The sequence below is a fragment of the Nipponia nippon genome, unplaced genomic scaffold (genome assembly GCF_047370975.1).
Source record: "Nipponia nippon isolate SJK-2023a ecotype South Korea unplaced genomic scaffold, ASM4737097v1 scaffold_16, whole genome shotgun sequence".
Taxonomy (NCBI): Eukaryota; Metazoa; Chordata; class Aves; order Pelecaniformes; family Threskiornithidae; genus Nipponia; species Nipponia nippon.
Window position 1 is genome coordinate 7,943,605 of NW_028262332.1, and position 26,303 is coordinate 7,969,907.

The 26,303-nt window shown below is 56.1% G+C and overlaps 2 protein-coding genes across 2 annotated transcripts in view; both read left to right on the top strand.

Moving 5' to 3' along the window:
• Nucleotides 1–13,234, top strand: part of CFAP77 (cilia and flagella associated protein 77) — a 61,003-nt gene extending 47,769 nt beyond the window's left edge. The window contains exons 4-6 of the mRNA XM_087753195.1: nucleotides 1,827–1,929; nucleotides 3,336–3,431; nucleotides 13,026–13,234. Of these exons, the coding sequence (XP_087609321.1) occupies nucleotides 1,827–1,929; nucleotides 3,336–3,431; nucleotides 13,026–13,094 (268 nt within the window). The 3' untranslated portion in view covers nucleotides 13,095–13,234. The remainder of the gene's footprint in view (nucleotides 1–1,826; nucleotides 1,930–3,335; nucleotides 3,432–13,025) is intronic.
• A 6,017-nt stretch (nucleotides 13,235–19,251) lies between these two features.
• BARHL1 (BarH like homeobox 1) lies at nucleotides 19,252–25,264 on the top strand. The gene is made up of 3 exons (XM_087753267.1): nucleotides 19,252–19,702; nucleotides 23,162–23,384; nucleotides 24,970–25,264. Exons 1-3 carry the CDS (start codon nucleotides 19,252–19,254, stop codon nucleotides 25,262–25,264), a joined length of 969 nt encoding a protein of 322 aa, XP_087609393.1.
• Nucleotides 25,265–26,303: the final 1,039 nt, after the last annotated feature.

Here is a 26,303-nt window from a genome sequence, read left to right on the forward strand (position 1 = left end):
CAGCACAGCTGATTTGTAAGCAAAGCCTTGAAAAGCCCTGCAGCATGTGATCTATGAAAACAGGAGGTCTGCAGAAGGATATCTCCTCTGATATGAATGCCCCCTTGGGATGTATATTGCTGGATCGCACATCTAGCATCATTAGAAAACACGACCATAGATTAGGCTGTTTTGAAGCATGTGGTGTGCAATAATTAAGTAATAAAAGTCACCACAGGGGTGAAGGAACAAGAAACAGAAGAGTTACTATTTGCATACACGCACTGCTGGTGCCCTCTGTGATCATCAAAGGTTCTCCAGACTGTGAAAAGCTGGCTGCTACTGATGTTGGACCCGCTCCTGCCAAAAGCCATGAAGCACCAGCTCACTCCATGGCACATGGGCTCTCTCTGCAGAAAACCACCTGCTGGTGGAGCTGGTGGCCCAGAAGCAGCCCAGCAGGCAGCCCAAGTCCCCAGGGTCTTGCAGGTGGTTCGGACAGGCAAGGAAAGCACTGCCTTTCTGTTTCAGGAGCTGCAGCTGAAGGCACTGCAGGCTACAGGTGGGAGCAGAGCCAGGGCCGATGGCTCCACACTGTCACAGGTTGCTGCTGAGATGGGAAAAGTCCCTCCCCAGTGAGGTGTGCAAGGACAAGGACCAATAAAACTTAAGCTCGAGGTCCTCCATCACCTTCAAGTGCTTACTTCTGGGGGAAAAGGATAGCAGCACGACCACAGCAATAAGCGATAGGCTGTCCTCAAGGCAAGAACCCTGCTGCTGCCACTGCTGGTTCTGCCTCCCATGGTGGCTGATGAAGTTAAAGTATCCTCACTCGCAAGGAGCAAGGCTCAACAATTTCAGGCTGCAGCTCTGCCATAAGCTGGTCAGGTTAATGCCAGCTCAGAGCAGCTGAACGGGACACTGGCCAACAAGTCTTTAATTTTTACTGTTTTTCTAGAATCATGGTCATCTGCAGCTCCTCTCTGCTGCTGTCCCCTCCTGGCCAGGAGGCTCCCTGGTACCCTGTTTCAAGGGGCAAATACATCTGGTCTGCACAGCTGAGGCACTAGGCCAGGGCTCAGCAGTTCAGCTCCCCTTTCTGCTGCAGACACCTGACCATCTGCATCGAGTCCATTTTTATCCCCATTTAGATTGCTTAGGACAGCACTTACTCCTCTCACCCAATCCATCATTGCAGCTGTTTGCGGCTTTTTGGTATACCACAGTAGTGATATTTGAATAGCAAAAGCAACGTTATTTTAGCAAAACACACTTTGCACCCAGTGGTTCTTCCCAGACAGCTGCCATGGCTGTGTCAGGCTAGAGGGGACCCAGCCCGTCTATCTTCAGCTGGTCAGAGCCAGAGCTGCTCCTCTGAGCTCCAGGGTGGCAATGCAAAGCCCCAGCTCTCTGCTTCTGGGCATTGCCCCGCTCAGTGCTTTCCTTACCCACCATCGGGTACCAGCTGGGAAATGTCCTTCTGGAGCCATGGCAGGGCCCGTGGTTGAGCTGCAGTTTGTGGTGCTCCATGGTCCTTCCAGCACACTGGGGCTGGAACACGGGCAGTGGTATGGGCCCTACAGGCAGAGGTGTAAGTTGTGCCCGTTCTGAGGAATGCCCTAGCACAGTCCTGCTGCAGGTTACCAAAAGCACATGCAGGCTGTGGTGTATTAACTGCAAATGAATGCGGGTTTGAGTCTTTTTCAAGGAAGAGAAAGCCTTTCCCAGTGCAAGGGTTTATTCATGTTCCCACCAGTCACATTTTCCAGGAGCAGAGATGAGCATGGGAAGGTAAAGAGAGTCATTAACCCTGGAGATTATATTGTTGTCTTTTCCATGTTTTCCAGGCCTTGCACTCCCTTTTTTGACCTTCTCCAACACAGGTACAAGGAGTTGTGGATGGAGCAGCAGAGAGCACTGACAGCAGCCCAGCAAGTGGAAAAGAAAAAGGTGATAGTACTCCAGCAGTGCTCTTCCTTCCCGCACACAGCACTGCTACCAGGCCTAACCCCCCACTGTCCCACCCCACGATGGAGGGACTTTTCCCAGCCAGGGAGAGGGGTCTCAGGCTGGGAAACCGTCCTCCCTGACTGCTGGAAGGCTGGTGAAGCCGAACAAAGATCAGCTGCTTCCCAGCCAAGATGAGCCTGGCTCCAGCCAGAGCCGTGTCCTGTGGGGCGATGCTGTGGGAGAGAACACTAGATGTGCAAATTACAACGTGTGTGCACGTTGAAAGAGCTCTAGAGACAAAAGGGAAGGTTTTTTAAAAAGTATTTTTGTATCTGAAGATATACACCGGAGCTGAGCAAGCTCTCCAGGGCAGTGGTGCTTTGGCCAAGGCCTTTCAAAAGGCTCATCCCACAGAGACACCTTTCTGTCCATCAGTAAGCATCTCTCTGCATCAATACGTGTCTGGTCACAGGGTGCCCGGTTTTACTCCTGGTATCAACTAAAACAGAGGCTCTGCTTCTCTCTGCATCACCACAATACTAAAAGGCCCTGCTGTAACAAAGAATTAGGCTTCAAGTGATTTTTGGTATTTATGTCATCCTCATGCCAGGAACCCTGCAGACTGTCCTTTGGACAGCATCAGCTCTGCTCCGGTTACCTGTAACAGTGGACAAAGCAATGGAACAGCCAACAAATGTTCAAAGGACCATCACCAGCCCTCATCCTGGCATGGCGTGGTTGATGCCGGCACCCGCAGCAGTTGTTAGAGTGCAACGCTGTGCTGTTAAACATACCAATATCGTAATAACATTTAAAAGCAGCCAATGACTGTTTTATTAGTTAATGGCTCAAAGAAGAGTCGAGCTAATATGGTAATGACCAATTTCAATGGGCTTACTGCCATCACAAACTATGCTTTATAGTGGAAGTGCAAGAATACAATGTTCTTAATTAGCAGCTACTTTATGAATACACAAGCCTGGGATGTTGGAAAGTGCATCCCTACCTTATCTATTAATGACTGATGCTTTAAATCACCAAGTTCCCTCCATCAGGTTCCTGAAGCCTGCAGCCACCAATTACTGAGTTAAACAACACAAACCTACGCTCTAGACCACAGCGCAGGCAGGTTCCCCAGGGTTTCACACAGTGGCCGAAACATTCACCAGGTACCTGCACCAGCTTGTGCTGGGACTGTCAAGCACTGCAAGCTGCAGTTAATCAGGAGAGCAACACACAGCAGACAGCCAGGAAACCCCAGACTGGAAACCCAAACCAGGCACTTGTGCTCATCAGTCCAAAGTTACTTTTAGTCTAGCTCATCCCAGTGTCGTTACATTGCATGACACCAACCTGATGTATATAGCTGTGCATTTCAACCCACTCTTGTTTATCTTTGGTTACAGAAAGGCAAAGTGTGCGAAACTCGCACCACGTTTCTGCGAAAACACCCACTACCTGCAAAGGAGGAGTCCTTCTGGCACCTGCCCCGCTTGGAGAAGGTATGGAGCACTTGATTGAACTCGAGGACACCTCCTAACCTTGCCCACATGCCCTGATAACACCCTTAGCACACAATGCTCTTACCTCAGAAGTCCCTGAGGTCCAGACCATAAAGCGCTCCAGCACTGGATGTGTTCAAACATCAGCCCCTTTTGGACTTAAAGGTGGGATGTTTTTTGCAGCCATAAGCCCTGGAAGATAGGCAGCAGTTGCCCAGATAAGGACTTAATGACTTGTTTTCTGACTTGTGTGCACTTGCATGACCTTCACCAGAGGAGAAGCACCTTTTTGTATCTCCCTGCTAGTACTGAGGGGGCCTTTGTTCTCTGCTGGTACCCCCGCAACCACCCCCCACGAGTAGGACAGTCAAACCTGCATTTTGGTAGCCTGCCATTTTATCAGCTCTCACCATAACTAATTCAAACCACACAAGATGTTTCAAGAAGCATTTTCACCCCAAGAATTAGAGATTTCCAGAAAGCCTGCACTCTTGATACCTCTCTAAACTACCTGATTGATAATATTCACCCTGAGACTGAGCAAAGGGTCTAGCCAGGTTACAGATGTGCATGACACTTCCTTTAATTGATCCAAATAAGAGCCAAGGAGACGATTTCTTGTTCTAGTGATGGGATCTAAACATCTCCCTGAATTCATCTGCTCATCCTGCTGTGCTCTGGGGTACTTGTTTGAATTCCATTAGCTTTGTTTGTGGTGTAAATTACAGGGAAACTTCAAGTGAAGAGCTAGGGGGCATTTTAGGAAGGAAGGAAAAAGAGCTGGGCAAGGGGAACGGAAAGGAGACACCAGAAAGTCTGAAAGCACTGAAACCCTGCAGGGAGTTTACACGGCCAAAATCATATCTGGCATTGATAGATACCGCTGCAAAGAGCCTCTCAGCCCTCCGCCCTAGCCCTTGTTCTGATGGGGTTATTTTTTTTTGCCATGCTGTTGATTTTTAACCGCGGTTTAAAACAACGAAGAAGCCTTGTGACTTGCTGAAGCTAATTTACTTGTACAAGTTGGAGAGTTTCAACGAAGAAATGTGTTTTGCACCACCTTGATGTATTCCTCTTACATCCTGTCTAAGACTGTCCGATTAGCATATGTCAGTAATCATTTATCCTCGCTGCCTGTCAGCACAGAGCTGCTGCTGCGGCTAGTGTCAGGGAAAGAACATGACCGATCGCTGTTAAACAGATTGTGTAAGTCACACGAGATACTGGGGCAAGCCTCCTCTTTAGAGCTCCTCTCACCCCAGACCTTTCCATCACTATTCATTTTTCAGCCTGTGTTTTTCTTCATGCTTTCCCTTTTGTTTCATCCATAACTGTGGTTGGGTTCCTCCCCCAGACACAGCTCTCAAACCTCCAAGTCTTTTCTTCTTCTCTCTACCTTTCTCCTTCCTCTCCTCTTCCCTTCCTTCCCGGGAGCAGCATCCAAGGGAGGAGGGACATCTCATTTTGCAGAGCCTCTGCAGATTTTCTGTACTCCTCCTTTCTCATTACATTAACCTGGAAGGCTTGCCTTTCCCCAGCTGCAGATCTAACAGGCACGGCCCATGTTAGAACTTGGATCAGGAAATTCATTGCTCAGCTGAGTTTCAGTGCATTGTTTCCTCCATGGAAAGAAATTCTCTTGAACATCCATAAATGTTTACCCAGTTAAAAGCAGTAACAACCCAGAGAAAGTTGATGGTTCCCAAAGACACTTGGTAGCCTCCAAACTGTGCTTTAACCATCTCTGTAAAGTTGGGTTCTACATAGGTGGTGGTGGTGGAAGGGTCTTGAAAGACAAACTGGCCTGACCCTTCAAGCAAACCCAGGGACTCCAGGAGTCACTCTATCAATCCCTCCTTTACAAGGATGACAATAGAGAGCAGTGCTCCAAAGAGGTGAGGGAGCTTGTTCTTGCAGCGTTTCTGTCCTCATGAAACCTTTCTCAGGCTCTTCTGTGGTGATAGCTAACTACTTTATGGCTTTTTTTAAGACTCAATGGCCTGGGGAGGCCAGCGATTAGCACTGACCACTGTAGGCACTTTACCAAAACACTGTCTTTAATGCATACAAAGCTCTCATCCTACTGTGCAACAAGCAGTAGGAAAAGCAACCACAAAAATATCACTTTACAGAAAGCTTGTTAGCAGACTCCCATCTGCATATTAGTTCAACCTTCAGTGACATTGTCCTGCTCTGGCCATTACAGAAGATGCTCATGACCTGGGAACAACTTCCAACTCTGGACAACAACGTACAGAGACTCCATTGCCCTGACCACAGCCCCATTTTGGACTATTTTTACATGTGACCGAGGCTAGTGCAGGGGTGTGACATGTCCTCAAGCCACTCATCCTTGTCACTCAGTCACTGCCTGTCATCTGGCATGATGCCTTTCAGTCCAGCCTGCTCTGGGCCTGGGAGGAGCAATGCAGAGCACCCAGCTACCGAGATGGTTGTAAGCCAAAGCAGGGGGCAGCAGGAAGATGAGATTTTGTTCCTTTAGACCCATGAACATCAACAAGGAGGATTTTTCTATTCCCATCCTGACCTCTTACAGAGAGCTGCAGAAACTGGGCATGGATGTCACTACTGGCTCTTAAACTGGACTTGTCATTCAGTCCCTGCAAGACTATCTCCTGGCACCACGCTAGAGCTTGCAGGGGAAGCGGAAGAGAAGAAAACAAAGGAGCTTTGCCCTCCCCACTCATTGCCTCTGCTTGCTGCCTGCATTGCCAGGGCTGCACGACATTACATAGTCATTCAGTCAGTAAAGTATAGACAAATTGACTATATTTTCATTTGGATTTAGGTTTCAGCCCCGCTGCTTTAGAATAATGGCCCACGCTATTAAGCTAACCGGGTGATTCACAGGCTTTCCCACACCGGGTGATCGCTCCTGCTCCATGTCTCGCTCTGGAGGACCAACCTGGCATGTGGTCTCCTGGGCCCTCCAGCTCGCTGAGACAAACAGGTTGCAGGGAGCCAGTCATGTCCTGACAGGCAGTTCATTAGGGAAAGTGACTGAATTGGAGCATTTAAAAAAAACAACAACAAACAAAAAACCCCACAACAAACAGTTTAACTCCTTACTCACCTCAGCAAGATGCTTCTACTGCCCTTCTCTTCCTCAGTCACCCCCTCAAGGCAAACAGCCTCTGCCTTGCTCTGCCTGCAGTGACGTGACTCCTGGGCTCAGGTTTTGCCAACACGGCTGTGACTGTGCACCAAGACTTCATTTATTTGTAGACATGGGACTACACTCCCTGGGGACTGTACCTCAGGCAGCCAGCATGGACATAAATACTCCTGCCCGGCATGTTCATGGGACGTGTCCCGACCCTGTGTCACTCATCGCTAGCATCATGCTGGCCCAGGCAGGATGGCATCCCTGGTGTCAACCAAACCTTGCAAAGGACGTTGCTGCCAAAACACGGCATCCCGACAGCCCTGCCTATGCCAGCCCACAGCGAGGCTCCACCTACCTCCATCTGAATATTTGATAGTCACAATCCAAACCAGTAAGTCAATGCTGGCCACTCCGCAATAGATTTCCAGGGCTCTGTCAAGTCAATCCAGAAGGATTTCAGTAGCACACCTCATGTAGCAGTGATGTAGGACAGAATTCACCCGTGTGTCAAAATAACTCCGTGCACCGCATGTCACTGACACACCAGGGTTTTTCCTTTGCTCATTAGAGAATTCCGACTTGCACAGACATTCAAGGTGGTTTTCCAGGAAGAACAGTCTTGTTTACTTGACCAAACAGGGGGAGGAAAGAAAATGCAGCAACTTTGGACAAGACTTTTGTCAACACGCGCTGCCTTCCCGAGCAGATGAAACGAGCTGCGCTCGATGCGCAATATGAATAAGCGATAAGCAATTGACGAGCAAGTGTTCGGGTACCTTGGCAAAAGACTTAATTTGCAACCTGGCACAAAATCAAAGGCTCTGTCAACGGCTGAGCGGCTCTCCCGCATATGCCTTGCGTTACCTGGGAAAGCTCTGTCAGGTAAATTTCCACTGAAAGTAATTAGAGGAATCCCCACTGTATAAACTTTGCAGCAAAATTCTGGGCTCCAGAATTTGATTCTCACCAGGGATCCGATATCTGCTCACAGCCTGATCCTTCATCAGAATTAACAGTTGAGGTTTAACACATACACACAAAAATGTTCCACATTTTTTTTTAATGCCTTACCTCTATTTTTGTCTAAAGAGCTGAACTGACAAGCACAGCTCATGTAATCTTGCAACTGTTGTCTTGTCAGAAAAGCCATAGACTCTGCTTCAATAACCTAGGCTTGATATGCACAGCACATGGTGGGCTGGCTTTTCAGATACGGTGTTTATCCTCCCAGGTGTGAGGACAGCAAAACTTCATGGAGTGTTATAAAACTTGTCTCCTGGGCCCTAGATAGTGCTTAAAGAACAAAGCAATGAGTTCAAGAGCTTTCTGTCACCATGGTACCAGACCAAACCTCCCCTCGGCTGGGATTTTGGCTGACCAAAAAAAAAGAAAGAAATCCATGTCACCTGATGGCTGATGGCTGTTCAATGGCCCAAGTGACATGAATTGGTGGGTCCCAGCCCCACAGTGACGATCCAAAGCAGCACAGTGCTGGCCTGCCTACAACAGGCACAATGTAAAAAGAAAATACAACACCCTGCAGGGTTCCAAATGGGCAGCAGAGACCCAGCTACCCCAAGCACGATCCCTGCACATCTCCACTGGGCCCAGAGCAGGGATGTCACCTCCCGCACCGCAGCCATTCGGTGACTAAATGCAGGCTCCAGGCCCCAGTCACCATCACTACATTTTCTTGCAAATTCGTCAGGTTTTCTTGTTTTGCCTAACAGCTGAAATTTCCAGCAATGCAATTGCTCAAATCACAGCAAAGCATTTCCATCATCCAACCTTTCCCAGTATCCCTTTGCATGTGCCCTGGACACTCAGCCTCTCCATCACACCCTAATGCTGCCCTTCGACATGCTCAGCTCAGCCCTTCCTCGTGTCTCCCTCAGAGACATGGTAACCCCTCATTCCTCTGCCGTTTTCGTTGTTCTCCAACATCTCCTAACTGACACAAGAAACCACCACGCTTCCCTGTGCAGCCTTACAGCCTGGACCATCTCGAGGGCAGGCTCCACCTGCATCCAAGCCCTGGTGTCCAAAGGCAGCACAAGCAACTGTTGGCAACCTACGTCCATTGCTGTTATGGAGATATTCACCTGTAAAGGAACAAATCTGGGGTCCCTGCAGCCTCATGGCTTGCAGTAGAGTAAAACCACACACGCTGAGCTGGCTTACAGGTGAACACCTACCATTGCTTTCGGTGCTACCTGCTGTTTTGTACACAAATCCACAGAGGTGCTTTTGAAATGGACTTGGGGTTTCATTCATGGGCCAGTTCCGCAGAGATGCTATGTACCAACAGACAACTTCGTTTGAAGTAAAACTCTTGCCTGGCATGAAAAGGGTCAGGATTCAAATCTCAGAAACACTTGAGGTCGGTGCAAAAGCTGCCGGTTCTGGTCTGACCCCTGGCCATCTGCCAAGGGGGGCACACGCCAGGTTACAGCTCCAGTGCATTCATTCTCCTTTACTCACACTATTGCCCAGACCAAGTGACCAGTGAGCTCCAGCAAACATCTGCGGCCCTTATTTTCAGGAAACAAAAAAACTAATCCCAAATCTCCATGGGGCATTAAATACAGCAGCCAAAAATCGCTGAGCACTTTTTGAAACATTCCTGGTCTGAAGCAAATAAGGATCATTTAGCCCAGACTCCCTTGTCCTGCATTTCCCTACATTCTTGGAATTAGAAAGGTGGGGAGAGAAATATCAACTCCATTCATTAAACTGTTTAAGCGTGCTACTGCCAGGAAAAGCCACAGTATTTGTAACCCTAATAATCCAACACACACCTCCGAACGCAGCTCATCTTGGACAGAATAACGTCTGTTTTAAAAATACCTGCCTCTCTCTAACTTGTCATGGCATTTGTTGACAACCCTATTGAAAGCCGCTCTCCATGCAGCTGTGAAGGATCTTTCAGCACCTCTTTCTCTTTCCTAGACAGTTTTTGAAAGGGAGGGGAGAAAAAAAAAAGCCATCAATACAGGGGGAAAAAGGCATCAGCAGCCAACATCGGCTGATGAAGCACCTCACCTGGGCCCCCAGCGCACCGCCTCCAATTAAATCAAAATGGTTTGTTTTTAATGGTCTTTTACACTGACAAGTGGGCTATCATTCCAGGCCTAGAGAGCTGTCAGGGAGCCGAGGCAAATCCTCCGTTGATAATGCCCAATGCTTCCAATTAGGAGCCGAGGCCGCTCCTGGCGCACTAACGATTCCCCAGCCTCCCCCAAGGCCCCTTCGGCGCTGGCTGTTTCGTCTTCCCTCTTCCTCCGCCGCAAATTACTGACACAAAACGGAGGCGCCCCGGTGCCTCCTCACCACGCCGGGCCCCGGCCCTGTTGGATTTAATGAGGCGATGGAAGTTTTTGCGGATCTTTCGCTAAATTCTTTTCTTGTTTGACAGCTGCTTGAGTGTTGACCTTATAAAAGATTTAGTGTTTCTCATTATTTTCTGTCAAGCTTTACAAGTGATAGCTTCACGGAAATCATTTGCATCTCGATGTGCGCGCGCACGCGTGGTTTTTGTCTGTACGGGGATGCTCGGCGCGGCGTGCGTCAGTGTGTACACCCTACCCCTCTCTGTATTGTGTATTTTATTCCCTTCTCCCCCCCGAAAAAAATCTACAAACATGGCACTGTTGTTTAGTGTTGTTTTGGGGGAAAAAAGAAAAAAAAGGGAGGACTTAAAAGGCCCAGGATTTGTTAGACTCCTGTAAATGAGGGAGGTTTTGAAAAAGGAATAGAGATTGGTTTCCTGTAAAGAGAGCTCAAGAAAGTGTTTTGTCACCCGCTAAAAGGATTCGATCAAATGGATGATGGAAAAACTAGGCTGAGTCTAGGGGCGGCTTTGTTGTTAAAGTGAAAAATCGTGCAAGGCTGGGAAGCTGCCTTTGAGCAGGCGGGCAGAGCCAGGCAGGTGCCGTGAGGAGCGGGTACAGCCCCACCTCCCTGCAGCCGAGTGTGGATCCTTCCAGGGCAGGAGGAGAGCCAGGAGCTGCTTGTGGCTTGCTTCAGCTCTTTGCATGAGCTCATTCTCAACACCTCCCCCAAGTCATCACAAACCATTTAATCCAGCTATATCAATTAAAACTTTCCCCCCTCCCAGTGCAACTCTCACTTACCTTTCCCCCCAGAAGCTAATCTCACTGACCACCCAAGGGTGCTCACAGTGCCCAGCAGCTATGGCACACACCCTCCAGCACCCATCTCAGTGTCAACAAGCCCAACAGCACCCATGAAATCCCAGCCTCTGGGGTATGTGCTCTGCTGCCACCAGGGGAGCTCTGCCTTCCCTGTACCAGCTTAGCCTTTCTGCATCTTACAGGATTTATTAGTCCTCCATTAACAGACCTGCTTCTGCTTGCTACATGCATGTGGCTGTACCAATGCTTGACAAATGGTCATTTACAGTCCTTTGATTTCAAACATTATCATAACTGAGAAACCCAAATGAAAATAACCCCCCAAATACATATTTAAGTTTTAGGAGTGATAAGGCTTTTTTTATTGCCCCTCTAATTCTTTGAAGCAAGCACTGACATTAAAACATCCCAGCTGCAAGTGTCCTGCAGGTTTTAATTTGTCAATAACAAATGCAATCAGCAACAGCAAAACATTGCTTCCGATCAGCAGCTGAAAACCATTGCAGCTCCATCATCCTGCAAGGAAAACCACCAAGCTTGTGCCTACAAACTCTGTTCCTGTCCTGCTACAGCCAATGCTCCAACTCCACAATTCAGACAAAGTCCTGGTATAACAGCCCGTAACCCCATCAGAGTAATGGTAAAGATCATCAGCTGTCTCTAGAGGAAGTACCTTTGGGTTCATCATTTAAAATATGAATTAGAAGAATCGGAGATGAGGATTCATCACTGGCACTGACATCTCAACACCAGTCTCTGTCATAATAAGACCTTTGACCCAAGGACACCCTTATCTTGACTCTAATTACTGGCCTGGGACTAATCCATATTTCTCAACTGTCCCTCATTATGAGAGGGTTTCTCATTTTTTAAAACAGCACTTGTCCCCTGTCCTACACCTGGTGCTTCCCACTTACTCATGCTGAGGGCAGAAGCTGGCATCCCTCACAACTTTGTCAAGGGCTCCACTCATTTTAATTACTGCCAGTTGTGGCTCAGTGTGACATTTCTCACCTGGGAGCTTTGTACCAAGACTAGAGTGAATAAACTGCTCTTTCCTCCCCTGCGGCTTCAACCCAGTCCCAGACAGAAATTTCCCCCTGCCCAGTTCCCAGCACCAGTGGGCGGGGAGCACGACGGGGAAGGCAGAGGCACATTTGACAGAAGCAGCTCAGCTGTCCTTACCTGCCAGCACTGGGTTTTTCTAACAATTCCAGCTTCGAGGGAAAAACTCCTGGATCATTAATGGGAGGTTGGAGTTGGCCCAGCTGGGGCTTGTCCCTGCCAGCTCCCAGGGGCTGCCCACCTACTTTGGCAGCCCTTGGTTCTGCCTCTCCCACCTTTCCCTCCCGGAGAGGGGTTGTGTCACTGCTGCTACTTCTGAGAAAGCAAAAACATCCAGAAACAACTGTCTGAAGTTAGGCACTCAAATGCATATTTAAGTACCTGAATGCCTTTCTCCAGAGAGGGGGAATAGCTAAATACACTTTGTTTGTCTTGATTAATGAGATCACTAGCAAGCTTTTCAGGGCAAAGACTGCTGTGTATTTTTACATATGCAAAGCCTGACACCCAGCCAGCCTGAGCAGGGTGGGGGAAGCGGGGTGCAGCTCGGCACATCCACACAAGGCAGATACACGGCAGAAGGAATTGCACTGGGGCAGGTAAAGCCCATGGCCCCCCATGGTAAACCCACTCCGTCCACAAGGACGCACAGCTCAGTAACTCTGCACCTACTGTAGAGGCTTGCTGCATGCCGCTGTGTGTGAACCCCACCGCCCACCCCAAAGGGCCCTGGCACCTTTCTCCCCCAGGTGACTTCCCTTTTGTTTCTTTGTCTTGGGCACTTGTTCACCCCCTCCCCACCTCGAAGGCAATTCCTGGGGAGAGGCTGCCGGGTGCTTGTTGGTCATGCAAGAGTCCCTGACCCTGACAGGGGCTTCCCAGGAGCTCTGAGCCCATCCTGGCCCCCTCAGCAAAGCACACAAGTCCTGGGTTGTAGAAAACAAGTCATATTTATTTCAGGGTTCACCTTAAGGCACGCCAGCATTTGAAAACATCAGACAACCAACACACCATAGTAAGACTACAGGACCTTGTTACTAGAGCAGAATAAGAATCTCCTGAAGTCAATCAGAAAACTAGTCCTCATTTCAAACAGGTGAAGCGTTTAACTTCAGCTGGAGCAACGTCTCCCAAACAGGCAAAAACCCTTGCACCAATCTGCAGTCTCTTCCCTGTTTGTGCTACAACCTATTTTCTTTGGCTGGCTGCTCACTGTAACCAATCCTCTATCTGCTCCTTTCATTATAGGTTGGGCCTCATCTCAGTACTTTTCCAGACTGTGACACTCGTAAAAAGGCCTTCAATGCCTCCCATTGAGAGGTGCCTGCGAGCCGTGGTCCCCTTCCCAGCGCATCCACGCAGCGAGGACCGCAGCACTGTGCTGGGCACCGCAGCCCTTAGTGTCTGCGATAGCCATAGACGATAGGCTTTCTCTCTGGTTTTAAAAAGTTCCATTAATGCAGATACAGCAAATAAATGTGAGAGGAATGATTCTGTCTCAGCCTGTTCATTGCTTCGTGTGAGGTGCACAATACCTTAGTCTGATCACCACAATTCTCATCACGCTCAAGGTAACAACACTCACAGCAGGAACAGGGTAGCGCTCACACCAGTGCAGCCCCAGAGGGAAAGCAGGACAGCCTCCTTCGCTGTCTGTTCTGAACAAATATATTAAATGCAACCATATCCCAGTCGATATCAAGTCTATAATATCTCATAATCCATCAGTCCTTCTCATTTCGTTGCCAAGTAAGCTTCCCATCACTGCCTGCTTCAGCAAAGCCCTTGCCTGTGTGAAGGCATCCAAACACCTGCCTTAAGTGCTCTGCCAAACTGAGGCCCCACCGCAGAGCGATGCCTTCGCTTGAAGATGGCCCCAGTTGGTTCCACACTCGCCCTCAAACAGCTGCTGGTGCCCGGTGCCCTCAGGGCTGAGCCGCTCCGAGCAGACGCTGAACAAACTCAAACTCCACCAACACCAACTCAACGTCAGAGCACCCAAACCCCAGCCTGGTCACCAACAGGTGACAGCAGAGGCTCAGACAGGTACCAACACGTTTAAAAGCCATCTCCTCCCAACAGAGCATTTCACCTTAAGAAAATACCGCTTGGTAATAACTGCGATTGCTTTAACTGTGCAGCTCCAAGATTGCTAGCAGAACAATTAATTACTCTTAAGTAGTCTGCTTCCCACATCTACTGTTACATCTCAGATTGTACCAGATAATATTTAAGTCCAATGTTAGCTTTCAGTCTTTGTATTCATCATCCCACTGGCACCCAGAGAGCTCAGGTGTGCTCACCCCAGGACAGCCTGGGCTCCTCAGGGCCGTGGCCTGAAGGGGTGAGATCTGCAGCCCTGGGCAGCCCCAGCTCAGGAAGGGGCCGGTAACAAGCGCTGCAGAGGGGGTGGATGTGCCCAGCACAGCTTTGCCCTGACACCTCAGCACTGGGGCTTGCCCAGCCCTCCTGCACAGACCCCCCGGCAGCCAAGGGACACAAAGAAGCCATGCTGAGCCCAGGGCTTGTCCCCCACCAGATCTCTAGTCAAACTTTTAAAAGAGCAAAGTCCTTCATAACATTAAATTGTGCCATTTGAGAGACAAAAAAAAAAATGAAGTAAACTGCAGGAGCAGCTTTTCTTACCTCTCCCAGGACAAGGAAGGCTCCACACCAGCTGCAACACCATTTCCCACCCCTCCTTAGGGGCAGCTTGTGCCTCCATCTGCCCTTTATACAAGGAAGCAGCTGTAGCAAACTCCAGCATGCCCACACCTGAGCTGAGGGAGGAAAGAAATCACCTGCTCCACACAGGGGAGACCCTGGTATGCCGTTCCCTCTTTTCAGGACAGGCCTCTCAGTAAAACCCATCTAAAATAACTAGGAGGATAACAGTAGGGTTTGCCATGCTGGCGGGGGTGGATTATAACCAGAGACCTTTCGCACCTCCCCAGGGAGAGACAAAGCTGGGCCTTAAATGACTTGTCTGGCTAAAAACAACACTGCTCACAAGCGCGTGAGAAACGCAGGCACGAGGTTTGCCCTGCTGCTCTTGGTCCAGCCGCAGCATCTGCGCCTGCCTGCAGCAGCTGCTCAGGTCCTTGGGGCGTGCAGAGGGAAGGGAGCATCTCCAGCGAGTCCTGCATGGCTGGAAAAGGGCTGGCAAACAGACGCGGTGTGAACCAAGCCTCCACGGACCTGCTGATTCGGGACAGGTCCAAGAAGCCACCAAAGAGACCAGAAACCCAAAAAGCAACAGCCGAGTCAAAGAAAGTGCATTCAGGAGGGGACACCGCTGCGTGGGGCTTGTAGCCGACAGACCTGCCCCACTGCACCCCGAAATCCTGGGCAGAGTCGTGCCCCAAACGGCCCCAGTCTTACAGCTCGGAGGGGCTGTCCGGCGGGAGCATGGGCACCGCTCCCCGCCGCATCGGCACCCACCTGCACCCCGATGGGGAAAGCCCACCCTGCCCGGCCCTGCCGCGGGCTGAGGGCTGGAACCGGCCGGGCGACCTCGTCCCCGACCCGAGGCGCCACCCCGGGCCCGTCCCCGCCGCCCCCGGCCGCTGGCCAAGCTCACCGCGGGGCACAGCCGAGCCGCAAGCCGGGGTCCCCCCCCGCGCCCCGGCCCTGCCGGCCGGCGGAGCCCGGTGCCGCGGTCCCGACCCCCGCGCAGCCCCGGCCGCCTCCGGGCCGGACGCTCCTTGTCCTGCAGTGACACCCACTGGTAAAGGGGATTTTAACGCCGCTGCAGCTTCCCCGCCGCCGGGCCCTGCTCCTCCCGTCACCGCGACCCCCGGCTGTCCCCCCCCGCTCTCTGCCGCCCCGAGCCGCCCTGCCCTCCCCTCTCTCCCGCGAAGCCATTCACTTCCTTACCGGAGCATCCCACCGAAGCCTGTCGCTGCTGAGCATCCCTCTCTGCGCCTGCCTGGGCACGGCCTTTCCCGGCACCCAGGCTGGGTTCAGACAGGAATTCCGTACAAGCCTCCGGGGATTTTCCTCCCTAAGCCAGGCCCTTTCAGGATACTGGGCTGTGCACCACCCGCAGGTATTTCTAGACTGACTCTTGCTACAGCCATCACCACAGCCCAGCAGCCCGCGCCCTCCAACCCCTGGCCTGGCTGTGGAGGCATCCCCTGGCCCCGTCAGGGCTCTCCCCGCGCCCCAGGCCTTCGGGAACGCCTGGGGTCAGCCCTGCCCCATGGCCCCAGGCCCAAACCCGCACTGGCGACTGGTGCCAGGAGAGCCGGACCCTGTCGGTCGGCAGCACCCGGTGAGGTGGGATGCACGGCAGCTCCAAAAGCTGTCAGAGCCCAGGAGTCAGTCCCGGGGTGCGACTGGGGCTTGTGAGGAGGTGACTGGAAACGCAGCTGGCATCAGGGCTCTCTCCTTCTCTGGTGCGTGCCCATGTATCTGTGAACAGGAACAGCCTAGGAAACGGGAGTTAAGGGCAGGCACGCACAGGGCAGGCAGTGCACGCCGCTCGGAGGGCTGGACGGGGGATTTCCTACCTGTGCCACAGACACGTCGTTTGGACCCTGCCTGTTCAGCGTCCAGAGGTGTAGGGGGGACACCACATATGGGCAGAATGGGGCATGTTTCTGCCTTGGGGAGTCTAGTTCTGAAACAACTTAATAATAATAATATTAATAATTCATATTAATTAATGTCATCCACACTGACATTAGAACATGAGTAGCAAGTGCATCAAGTGCATCTGTAGCTGCTGGGAGCTCCAAGCGTGGCCTGGCAGCGGCAGTCTCTGTCCCCGGGGCCTTGGCTGGGATGGCACAGTACAGCGTCTGCTCAGGGATGCAGATTGGACCCCCTCCCTCAAAATCTTGCACAGCATCAGAGTGCAGATCTGATCTGGAAACATCCTTGCGGTTGTTTGAAGGCAGGTGCTTTATTCAAGAGAAGGAAATACAGCAGCAGACCCACCAGCCCAAACCTGTCCCTGCATGGCTGCTCCAAATCCTGATTCCAAACCCACTCCCAGCCCTGCTCCCTCTTCTGGTCCCATTCCTGGTCCCAAACACAACCTCAGTGCTGGTCCTGATCCCAGTGCCTATCTCCATCCCAAACGGGGTCTACTGGTTGGACAGGGAGGCTGCCAGAGCCCAGGAGCCAACACAGTCACCCTGAAAAGAGCTGGGAAACCCATCGCAGTCTCTGCCCCATTTCTCACTGGGACCAGTTCCTGCACATCTGTTGCTCTGGTCCAGCCTAAAGCGGCGCTTGGCCCAGCCCTGCCCAGGGAGGCAGAGGCTGCAGAACCGACCCCCAGCAGATCAAGACCCTTCAGCCTGGCCCCCAGTCCCTGGCACTGGGCAGCACCTCTGTGCTGGGAGGGGGACAGGGCAGAGCAGCGGCAGGGATCCTTCCCCCAGCAACAAGGGGGGACAAGCAGCCCCCAGCGCCAGGCGTGCTGCACCCCCAGAGCTGGGGCGGGCTGGGACCGGGACTGATGCTGATTTTGTCCCTGCACTTCTCCTCCTTTAAGGCTCTTTTGTTCCGCTGCCCCGATCCCAGCCGGCCCCGAGCCTGCGGGGCCGAGGGCAGGAGGTGCCGGGGCCCTGCCTGCGCCGCTGCCCGACAGCTGGCAGCCGGGCTTCCCGGGGGGCTGGGGGGGCTCTCCCCTCGCTGATCGCCTCCAAGCTGCCGGCCAAGGGCGGCTTTGGAAGAGGGACAAGATGCAGCTGCCTGGCCGGGAAGAGAAGAAATCGAGTATTTGAGAAATAACCGGCGACATCGCTTTAAAGTGGCGCGGCTTCACGCCGCCGGGTGTGGACATGTTCCTCACCTCCGCGGCCGGGGGTCTGCCCCCAGGAAAAGCCCCTAAATAAACCCTCGAGGAGGCAGGAGCCAGTCTGACCGGGAGGAAGGTGGGAGCCCTGCGGGAGCCGGTTCCCCTCCAGCCTGGGAGACCACCAGCAGCAAACCCTCCCGACGGGGCGGGAGGGAGGAAACTTGGTGTCTCCGGGAGAAACGGGCAGGGTGCGGGCAGGGCGGGCAGCCCGGGCTGGGTCCATCGGGGTTTTATTGAAAACGGGATTCACGGCAGGAAAAATCCGCCCTGAGCGCGATCCCTTCCCAGTTGCGCCAGTAGGTACCGCCGCCGGGCGCTGGGCGGGCGGAGCGGCCCCGGCTCCGCCGCCCGGGCGGGGGGCGATGCCCGGTCCCCGCCGCTCGGGCAGCGCTGGGAGGCCGCCGCCCGGTGGCCCCGCGTCCGCTCGTGCTAAAGGACCTCTCTGCTCGTTGGCGACCGATTTCCAGGAGATTCAACGAAATTCGCCGCTCCGAGGCTCACCTCGGGCTCAGAGCAGCCGCCTCTGCGCTGGGGCTTTGGGGAGGGCTTCGGTGCTGTTCCTTTTCCTTTTCTCTCTCTTTTTTTTTTTTTCTTTTTTTTTTTTAAATTTTAACACCCAGCAAAACTTTCCCTGCTTGGGAGGGACCGGCAGCTCGGCTAATTGCGGGGGGAGGCGAGCAGAAAGCAGCAACCCTTCGGCACCCCCCCCGGCTAATCACCCCGTTGCGAGCCCCATCAGCGGGATAATGACGGCAAAAGAGGGCGGGAACCGCCCGGAAAGCGCGGGGATGCGGGCGGCAATTAATTCTCGTTAATCAGGCTGCAAGGTGTCGCCGCCGGGGAGTGAGTGACATCCCCCAAAACGTCTCGCGGCCAATGGGCGCGTTCACACGGGGGGGAGGGTTGGGTGCTGGGGTCCCCGAGCCGGAGTGACACAAGTTCATTTTTCCCCCCCATTTTCCCCCCTCTCCCCCCCGCGCGGGGAGGGCGCGGCGCTCCCGCCGCTGTCCGAGGTGCTGAAGGCGCCGCCGGATCCGGAGTGACTCCGGTTCCCCCCCCCCCCCGCCGCTGTCCGAGGTGCTGGCGGTGAAGGGGGGCTGCCGCGGCGGCCCGACGGCTGGCCACCCCCTCCGCCCTCCCCTCGCCCTTCCCCATTGATTTCTGGATCATTAAGTGGTTAAGGCGCTGCGAAGCCTCACTATCGATCGCTGCCTCCCCACCTCCGGCTGGGAGCCCCCGGGCTGCCCCCCGGCCCCGCGCCGCCGCCGCTGCGGGCTAGGGTGGGGTGGCCGGGTAAGGGGCCGGGACCCCGGGTGAGGCTGGGGTCCGTCCCCCCCCGCCCCCCCACCCCTCTTCGCGGCCAAAGTTTGACTCTGCCTCCCTCTCCCCCCCTCTTCTGTCTGTCTGTCTGTGAGTGCAGCTGGGCGCGATGCTGAAGACGGAGCAGCCCTGGATCTAACGCCCGGCGCCTCGGAGAGCCTTGCAGCGATTGTTGCCCGGATCCCAGTCTGAACTTTGCTCCTTTTTTTTTTTTTTCTTTTTACCTTTTTTTCCCCCCTTTTTTTTCTTTTTCTCCCCCCCTTATTGTTAATTATCATTATCAAACCCCTTCCGCCGCGCCCTCCCCGCCAATGCCCGTGTGAGCGCCGGCACCTCGCGGGGGCCATGGAGGGCTCCACCGGCTTCGGGATCGACTCCATCCTCTCCCACCGAGCCGGCAGCCCGGCCGTGCCCAAGGGGGACCCGCTGGTGGGCGACGGCCGGTCCCCGCTGGAGCTGAGCCCCCGCTCGGAGGGCAGCAGCGGGTGCCCCTCGCCCCGCTCGCCGGGCCGGGAGTGCCTGGAGGCGGCGGTGCCGCGGCCGGGCCTGGATGCCCACCTCCAGCCGGGGCAGGTCTCGGCTCCCTCCCAGTCCCGGACCGTCACCTCCTCCTTCCTCATCAGAGACATCCTGGCCGACTGCAAGCCCCTGGCCGCCTGCGCTCCTTACTCCAGCACCAATGGACCTCACGGCGGGCAGGAGCCGGCGGGCAGGATCCCCACCAAGCCCGGCGAGGACTTCAGGGAGAAAATGGAAAAAACCACCAGCAGCTCTTCCTCGGACTCGGAGTACAAAGGTAAGCGCCGCTCACCCCCTTGGACTTTGCAGGGCGGCCTGGACGCGAAGCCTCCGGCGGCCCCGGAGCAGCCCGGTGCGCCGGCAGCTCGCTGCCGAGCCGGCTCCGGCGGGCCCCGGTGATCGGGGGGTCGTGGCACCGGTCGCCCCCGAAATGAGCGCGGGATCGGCACCAACTTGGGAAAACTTGGGGGGGTTCGGGGCTCGGTGGGGCTGGGCCCGGTGGAAGGGGCTGGGGCGACCGGTGCTTCGCCAAGCGCGCCCGGGGGAGGCTCCGGGCTGGTTTCCGCGGGGAAGATCCGGCTGTTTCGTTCCTACCCGCGGGGAAAGGGGAGAGGAGAACCGGGGGCGGATTTCTGCCTGGAGGAAAAAAAAAAAAAAGAGAAAAGAAAACAATAATAAAATAATGACGGATTTGCCGGTATTTCCCCTGCTCCGGTGAGAAACGAACAAGAAAGTCGGCGGGGTTTGATTCGATTTGTATTATTTCTATTATTATTTTGGAGATGGTTTAAAAACGAGCACGGCAGAGAGTGAGCCCCGGGCCGCACCCCCGGCGCCGGCGGGGAGTGGGGCTGGATGCGGCGGCTGCCGGCCCCGGGCCGGGGGCTTCGGCCTCCCGGGCCCCTCGCAGCCCCTTCCCGGCCTCCCCCTGCGGCGCCCGGGTCGGGGGAGACACGGGAGCAGCACGGGGAGGGGGGTTGAGGTCGGTCCTGCCCCCCGGAGCAGTTTATCCCGGGTACCTTCACCCATCCCGCCCCCATCACCCCTGCAAAAACTTTCACCCGGGAAAATTGTTTGCCGGGTGTTTGCGAGGGGAAGGCGGGGGTACCCAGATGGGGGGAGAGAAAGGGGCGGCGATGGCTCCTGATGGATTTGGGGGCCTGGCAGGAAAGTGGGGGGACGGGCCGAGCCCCTGCCCGGCTGCAAATGCGCCCTCGGCCCGCCCGGAGCCGGCGCGCTGAGACCCGGTTCATGGAGGAAGAAAATATTCACCCAAAAGAGCCTCTAAAAGATGCCCCCCCCCCTCCCCCCCGGGCATCGCGGGGGGATTTTCGCTCTGAACGAAGGCCGGAGCCCGGGGCGGGGGCCGGGGCTGGCAGGGACCCGGCGGGGAGGCTGGCATCGGCCCCCCCGTTCTGCAGGGCCGGGGTGGAAAACAGCCGCGATTCCCACCTTGGCGTTTTGTTTTCGCCTCCAACATCCCCCACCCCGAATTCCTTCAGTTCTTCTCCCCTTCCTCCAAATCTCCGAGAGGCGAAAGCAGCGAGGAGGGGGGGAAGGACGGCGGGTTCCCCGCAGCCCCGAAGGCGGCCGAGCCCGGGCGGGAGGGGCCGGTTCCCGGGGGGGGGCCGCTGCCCCGGCCGCGCTCGGCTCCTCGCCTGCCCCTGCGGCGGGCAGCCACGGCCGGAGCACAACCGCCGCTTAAATGGGGGGGAAACCTCCCTTAAATCGGGGGGAAAAAACCTCCCTTAAATCGGGGGGGAAAAACCTCCCTTAAATCGGGGGGAAAAAACCTCCCTTAAATCGGGGGGAAAAAACCTCCCTTAAATCGGGGAGAAGCCACCACTTAAATCGGGGAAAAAATACCGCTTAAATGGGTGAAAACCACAACTTAAATGTAGGGAAAACGCAGCTTAAATGGGGGGAGAACGTACTTTAAATGGGGGAAAAACACAGCTTAAATGGGAGAAAACACAGACTAAATGGGAGAAAGACACAGCTTAAATGGGGGAAAACACAACCTAAATGGGGGAAAACACAGCTTAAATGGGGAGGCAACCACAGCTTAAACGAGGGTAAAAGCACGGCGTAGATGAGGGTAAAAGCACGGCTTCTGTGGGGCAGCGGGTGAGGGCCCCGCTCCCGACGCGGTGCTGCTTGGCGGCGCTGCGGGCGGCCTTCCGCGGGCAAACCGCCCTGACTTACCGCAAAGGGGCTGCGGGGCCGGGCCCGACCCGCCGCGGCGGCGGCAGGATTTAGCCCATGCCAAAATGCCCAAAAACCCGTAATATATATTTATATATATATATATATATTTATATATATATATATTTTTTTTTTTTTAGTATAAGGGGGGATATATATTTTTTTAATATAAGGGGAAGCCGCCGCCGAGCAGCAACTTTTTGGGCGCCGAGGATGCGGCGGGGGCCGGGGGGATTTGCCTTCCCCGGGGTGCGGGAGGCCGGGCCCGGCTTCCCCCCGCCGAAAAACTCCGCCCAAACTTTCGGGTCTTTCCCGGGAGGGAGCGGGGCCGGGCCCCCCCGCCCTGCCCGCCCGGCTCCGGCCCCTTCCCCGGCGGTGCCGGGGCCGCCGCTCTCCCCGGGAGCCGGAGCCGGGTCTCCGTGGTCGAGGCCGGTCCCCGGCTCGGGCTCTGCCTGCTCGGCCAGAGCCGGCGGTTCTGGTTGAAGGGTTTCGCTCCCCGGTGGCTCAATTAACCGGATTATTGTCTTCCTACAGAGAGAAATCAGCTCCGTTCGGCCGCAGCCCCGTCCCTGCTAACCCCCGCCACCGGCAAATTTAACATAAACCCCCGTAACAAAAAAAAAACAACCAAACGCCGCCGATTTGTATAAACTGGGCCTTTTTGCTACCTAATCTCCTCCAGGAGGGTGGAGAAGGCGAACACAAACGCGGATTTCTTTTTTTTCTTTTTTTTTTTTTTTTTTTTTCCCCTTCCCCCGCTGGAAAATTTTCCCGTCACCCGTAACGTTTCGCGGCGTAAATCTCCGCGTCGCTCCGCCGGTGCGTAGGGACCGGCCGCGGTAGCGAACCGCCGCGGCCCCGCTCATTCCGCACTGCCGAAGCTCAGCGACGGCGGGCGCGGCCGGCGGAGCCCCTTCCCCGGGATTTCGTTGTGCGCCCCGGGAGGGGAGGGTTGCTCCGTGCCCCGGCAGCATCCCCGGGAGGACGGAGGCTTCTCCGCCGAGGGGGAGAAACAGAACCACCCCGGCGACTTTTCCCTCCACGAATGTGGGCTCAGGGTTTTTATTTTGGGTTGGTTTTGTTTTGGGTTTAAAGAAAGGGAAAAGGAAAAAAAAAAAAGAGAGAAAAGAAGGAAAAAAATATCTAAGCGTGGAGAAAGCTGTTGGGTTTGGGGGAACAAGCCCAGAGCAGGCTCCTGCCCCGTGAGAAATGCGGGGTGAGGGAGATGCGGGGGCTTCTCTGGGCAGGGGCGCGGCGGGGCCGGGCTCCCCGCAGCACAGCCCCGCGCTCCGGCCCCGCTCCCGGGCCCCCGGGACGGGGAAAGGCCGAGCCCGGCCGGGGGCCCCGCCAGTCCCCCGTGGGCAGCCGGGGTTAAAATTCGCGGGGTTGCAGAGCAAATGCGCCGTGAGCCCGGTGCGGTGCCTGAGCCCCTCTCCTCCGGCTCAGGGCTGCAGAGGGTTACCCCCTCTTTGAGGGTATTTCCCTTCCCTTCCTGCCCTGACCTGGCCTCTTTTCCTCCCTCTCGGCCCAGTGAAAGAAGAAGGGGACCGAGAGATCTCCAGCTCCCGGGACAGCCCCCCGGTGCGGCTGAAAAAGCCGCGCAAAGCCCGCACCGCCTTCACCGACCATCAGCTGGCCCAGCTGGAGCGCAGCTTCGAGAGGCAAAAATACCTGAGCGTGCAGGACAGGATGGAGCTGGCCGCCTCCCTCAACCTCACCGACACGCAGGTGAAAACGTGGTACCAGAACAGAAGGTAAAAACTGCACCGTTCCCTCCTGCCCACAGCGCCGGGGTCCCATCCCGCCCCTCTCCCCGGCCCCGCACCCCCAAACCGGGCAGGGCTTTTGCAGCTCCCAGCCACGCCGTCCCTGCTGGCACCAGGAAAGGTGGGGTTCCCCACACCCCCCTGCCCGCCCCGGGCCTGCCTGTGCCCCGGGGCCTTTCACCCCCAAGTACGGGGGAGAAAAGTGATGCCGAGGCAGGGCGGGTTTGGGGCGGGGGGGGCCAATCCGTGCCCCCAGCCCCAGAGAGCCGGGGAGACAGGACCGGGCTTCCAGCTAAACACAACAGCATAACACATCGGCCCATTAATAATAGATACCAATTACTGCTTTGGGCATCAATAATTAACACCCCTTACAGTAATGACACAATTATTATTATGATGAATAATTTACTGATGGAAATAGGTTTAGCGCTTCAGCGACAAATCTGTAACAGGGCTGGGGACAGGCGGCTGCGGTGGCTTTACCGGACACCCCCGTAGGCGCCTCCCCCGCCCCGGCCGCCACCGCCACGGCCACGGAGCGAGGGGCCCCCGGCTGCAGCCCCCACCCCGTCCCCTCGCCCCCCCCCCCCGGGTTTTAACCCTCCTTCTCCCTCATTTCCATCGGCATCTGCAAAGAGCCGCGACTTCTCAACACGTCGGGGGTTGGGGAGTTTAGGGGCGGCGGGGCTGTGCGCTCACCCCCCTCCCCAAATCCCTCCCGCAAGGACGCGCCGGGCCCGGCCGGGCCCCGGCCCCGCTCCCGGCCAGCCCGGCCCGAGGTGGGCGAGATCCCGGGGCCGGGGCTTCTCCCTGAGATCCGGCACACACTCGTGTGTATGCACACATACCTATATGCACGTATATATGCATAGATATAAAAATACACATACGTACATACACACACGCGCGTATATACGCCGCAAACGAATGCCCCGGGACGCTGCCCCACGCGTGTCTCCCCGAGGGGCCCGGCGCGGCCCCGGCTGCCCCGGCCCGGGGGGATCGCGGAGCCCCGGGCGCGGAGCGGGGCCGCGGCGGCCTCGGGCCCGAGCATCGCGGCGGCGGCAGCATCCCCGCCCGGCGGCGGGTGGAGGGGCCCCGTCTCACAGGCGAGATGCCGTACGCAGTTCCTAATTGGCAATCTGGAACTTACAGCCCAGGAAGGGACTGGAATGTTGGTCGCGATTTGTATCGTGACGTTTTACACCCCAACATCGGACCCCAGCCGGGCTGTGCCTGCGGGGAGGCTCCCTGGGCGCTCACGCTGGGCTGCCGCGGCGGCGACACCAGGGAGATAAAGCCCCTCGCCCCGTTAATGGGGCCTACGTCCCCCCGCACCGGACTGGTCCCCCGATCCCATCCCATCCCATCCCGTCCCGTCCCGTCCCGTCCCGTCCCGTCCCTGCCGTACAGGGGGACTGGCTCCGGGAGCCAGCGGCGGGGAGAAGGGATGCGCAAGGAGCAGAGCCCGGGGAAAGGGGATGTGCAAGGGGTAAAAAAAAAGAGCCCGGGAGCGGCTGTTGGAGCATCCCTCCTTCCTTGACCCCCTCTCTCGCCTTGTCCCCCCCAGGACCAAGTGGAAAAGGCAGACGGCGGTGGGCCTGGAGCTGCTGGCCGAGGCTGGCAACTACTCGGCCCTGCAGAGGATGTTCCCCTCGCCCTACTTCTACCCGCAGAGTTTGGTCTCCAACCTGGACCCCGGCGCCGCTCTCTACCTGTACCGCGGACCCAGCGCCCCCCCCCCCGCCCTACAGAGACCCTTGGTGCCCCGCATCCTCATTCACGGACTGCAGGGCGGCAGCGAGCCCCCGCCGCCCCTGCCCCCGCTGCCCGGCGTCCTGCCCCGGGCCGCGCAGCCCCGGTGAGCCCCGGCCGCCCGGGCGGCCCCCCCGGCACCCCCTCCCCGGGCCGGGGGGTCGGAGGGGGCCACCCCAGCTCCGGGGCTGAGAGCAAGCGACAGACTCCCGCTCATCCCCAAATATATATATATAAATGAGACCTCCCCCCGCTTCCTTTTTTAAGATATATGTAAAGAGTGCAAGAAGCAAGGGCGGGCTTGGCAGGACGGAGAGCGGCGGAGCTGCCCCCCGCCTGGGACGGCGCCGGGAGCACGGGCAGGGGCCGGTTGAGCCGGGGGGGGCTTTGCCTCTCCGCCCCCTCCCCAGGAACCGTCGGGGGGGCCGAGCCACCCCTGCCACGGCCGGCTCCGGGGAGCCCCCTCCCCGCCTTCCCCGGCTCCCCGCTGCCGGGGCACCGGCCCCGCCGCCGGGAAGGGCCGGGGGGGGGCCCGGGCCGCTGCCCCCCGCCCGCCGCAGCGAGACTTTGGGACGTCCGTAAATAAAAAAAAAAAACAAACAATAATAATAATAATAATAATAGTAGTAAAAAAAAACAAACACAAAAAGCGGCGAAATGTAAATACGGTGCGCAAAATGTATATGAATTATTTATTTGTGAACCCTGAGGGCGTATTTGTGTAAGTGGTTCTTGTCAGTCTGTATCCCGGGGCCGGCCCGGCCGGGGCGGGGGCGCGGGGGGCTCGGGGCGCCGCTCCCGCTCCCGCTCCCCCCTTTTTTAAATGTGGAAATAAAACTTCTTTACAAACAAACGGCTCTCGCCTCCGCCGGCCCTTTCTTCCCCTCCTGCTTGTTTGCTCTGGCGGATCAGCCGCCGCCGGGGGAAAGGGAAAAGCAAAGAGGAGTTTTCCCACCTCCCATCGCAGGCGGCCGCAGGGGCTCGGTTCCCGCCCCCCCCCCCCGCCCCGGGGCTCGGTTCCCCCCCAGGGCTCGTCCCCCCCCCCCCGGGGCTCGGTTCCCCCCCGGGCCCGGCCCCAGTGCCGGCATGCGGGGCCGGTGGCTCCGCCGCGGGGCCGGGGGCGACGGGTTGAGGCGGGGGGGACCGGGG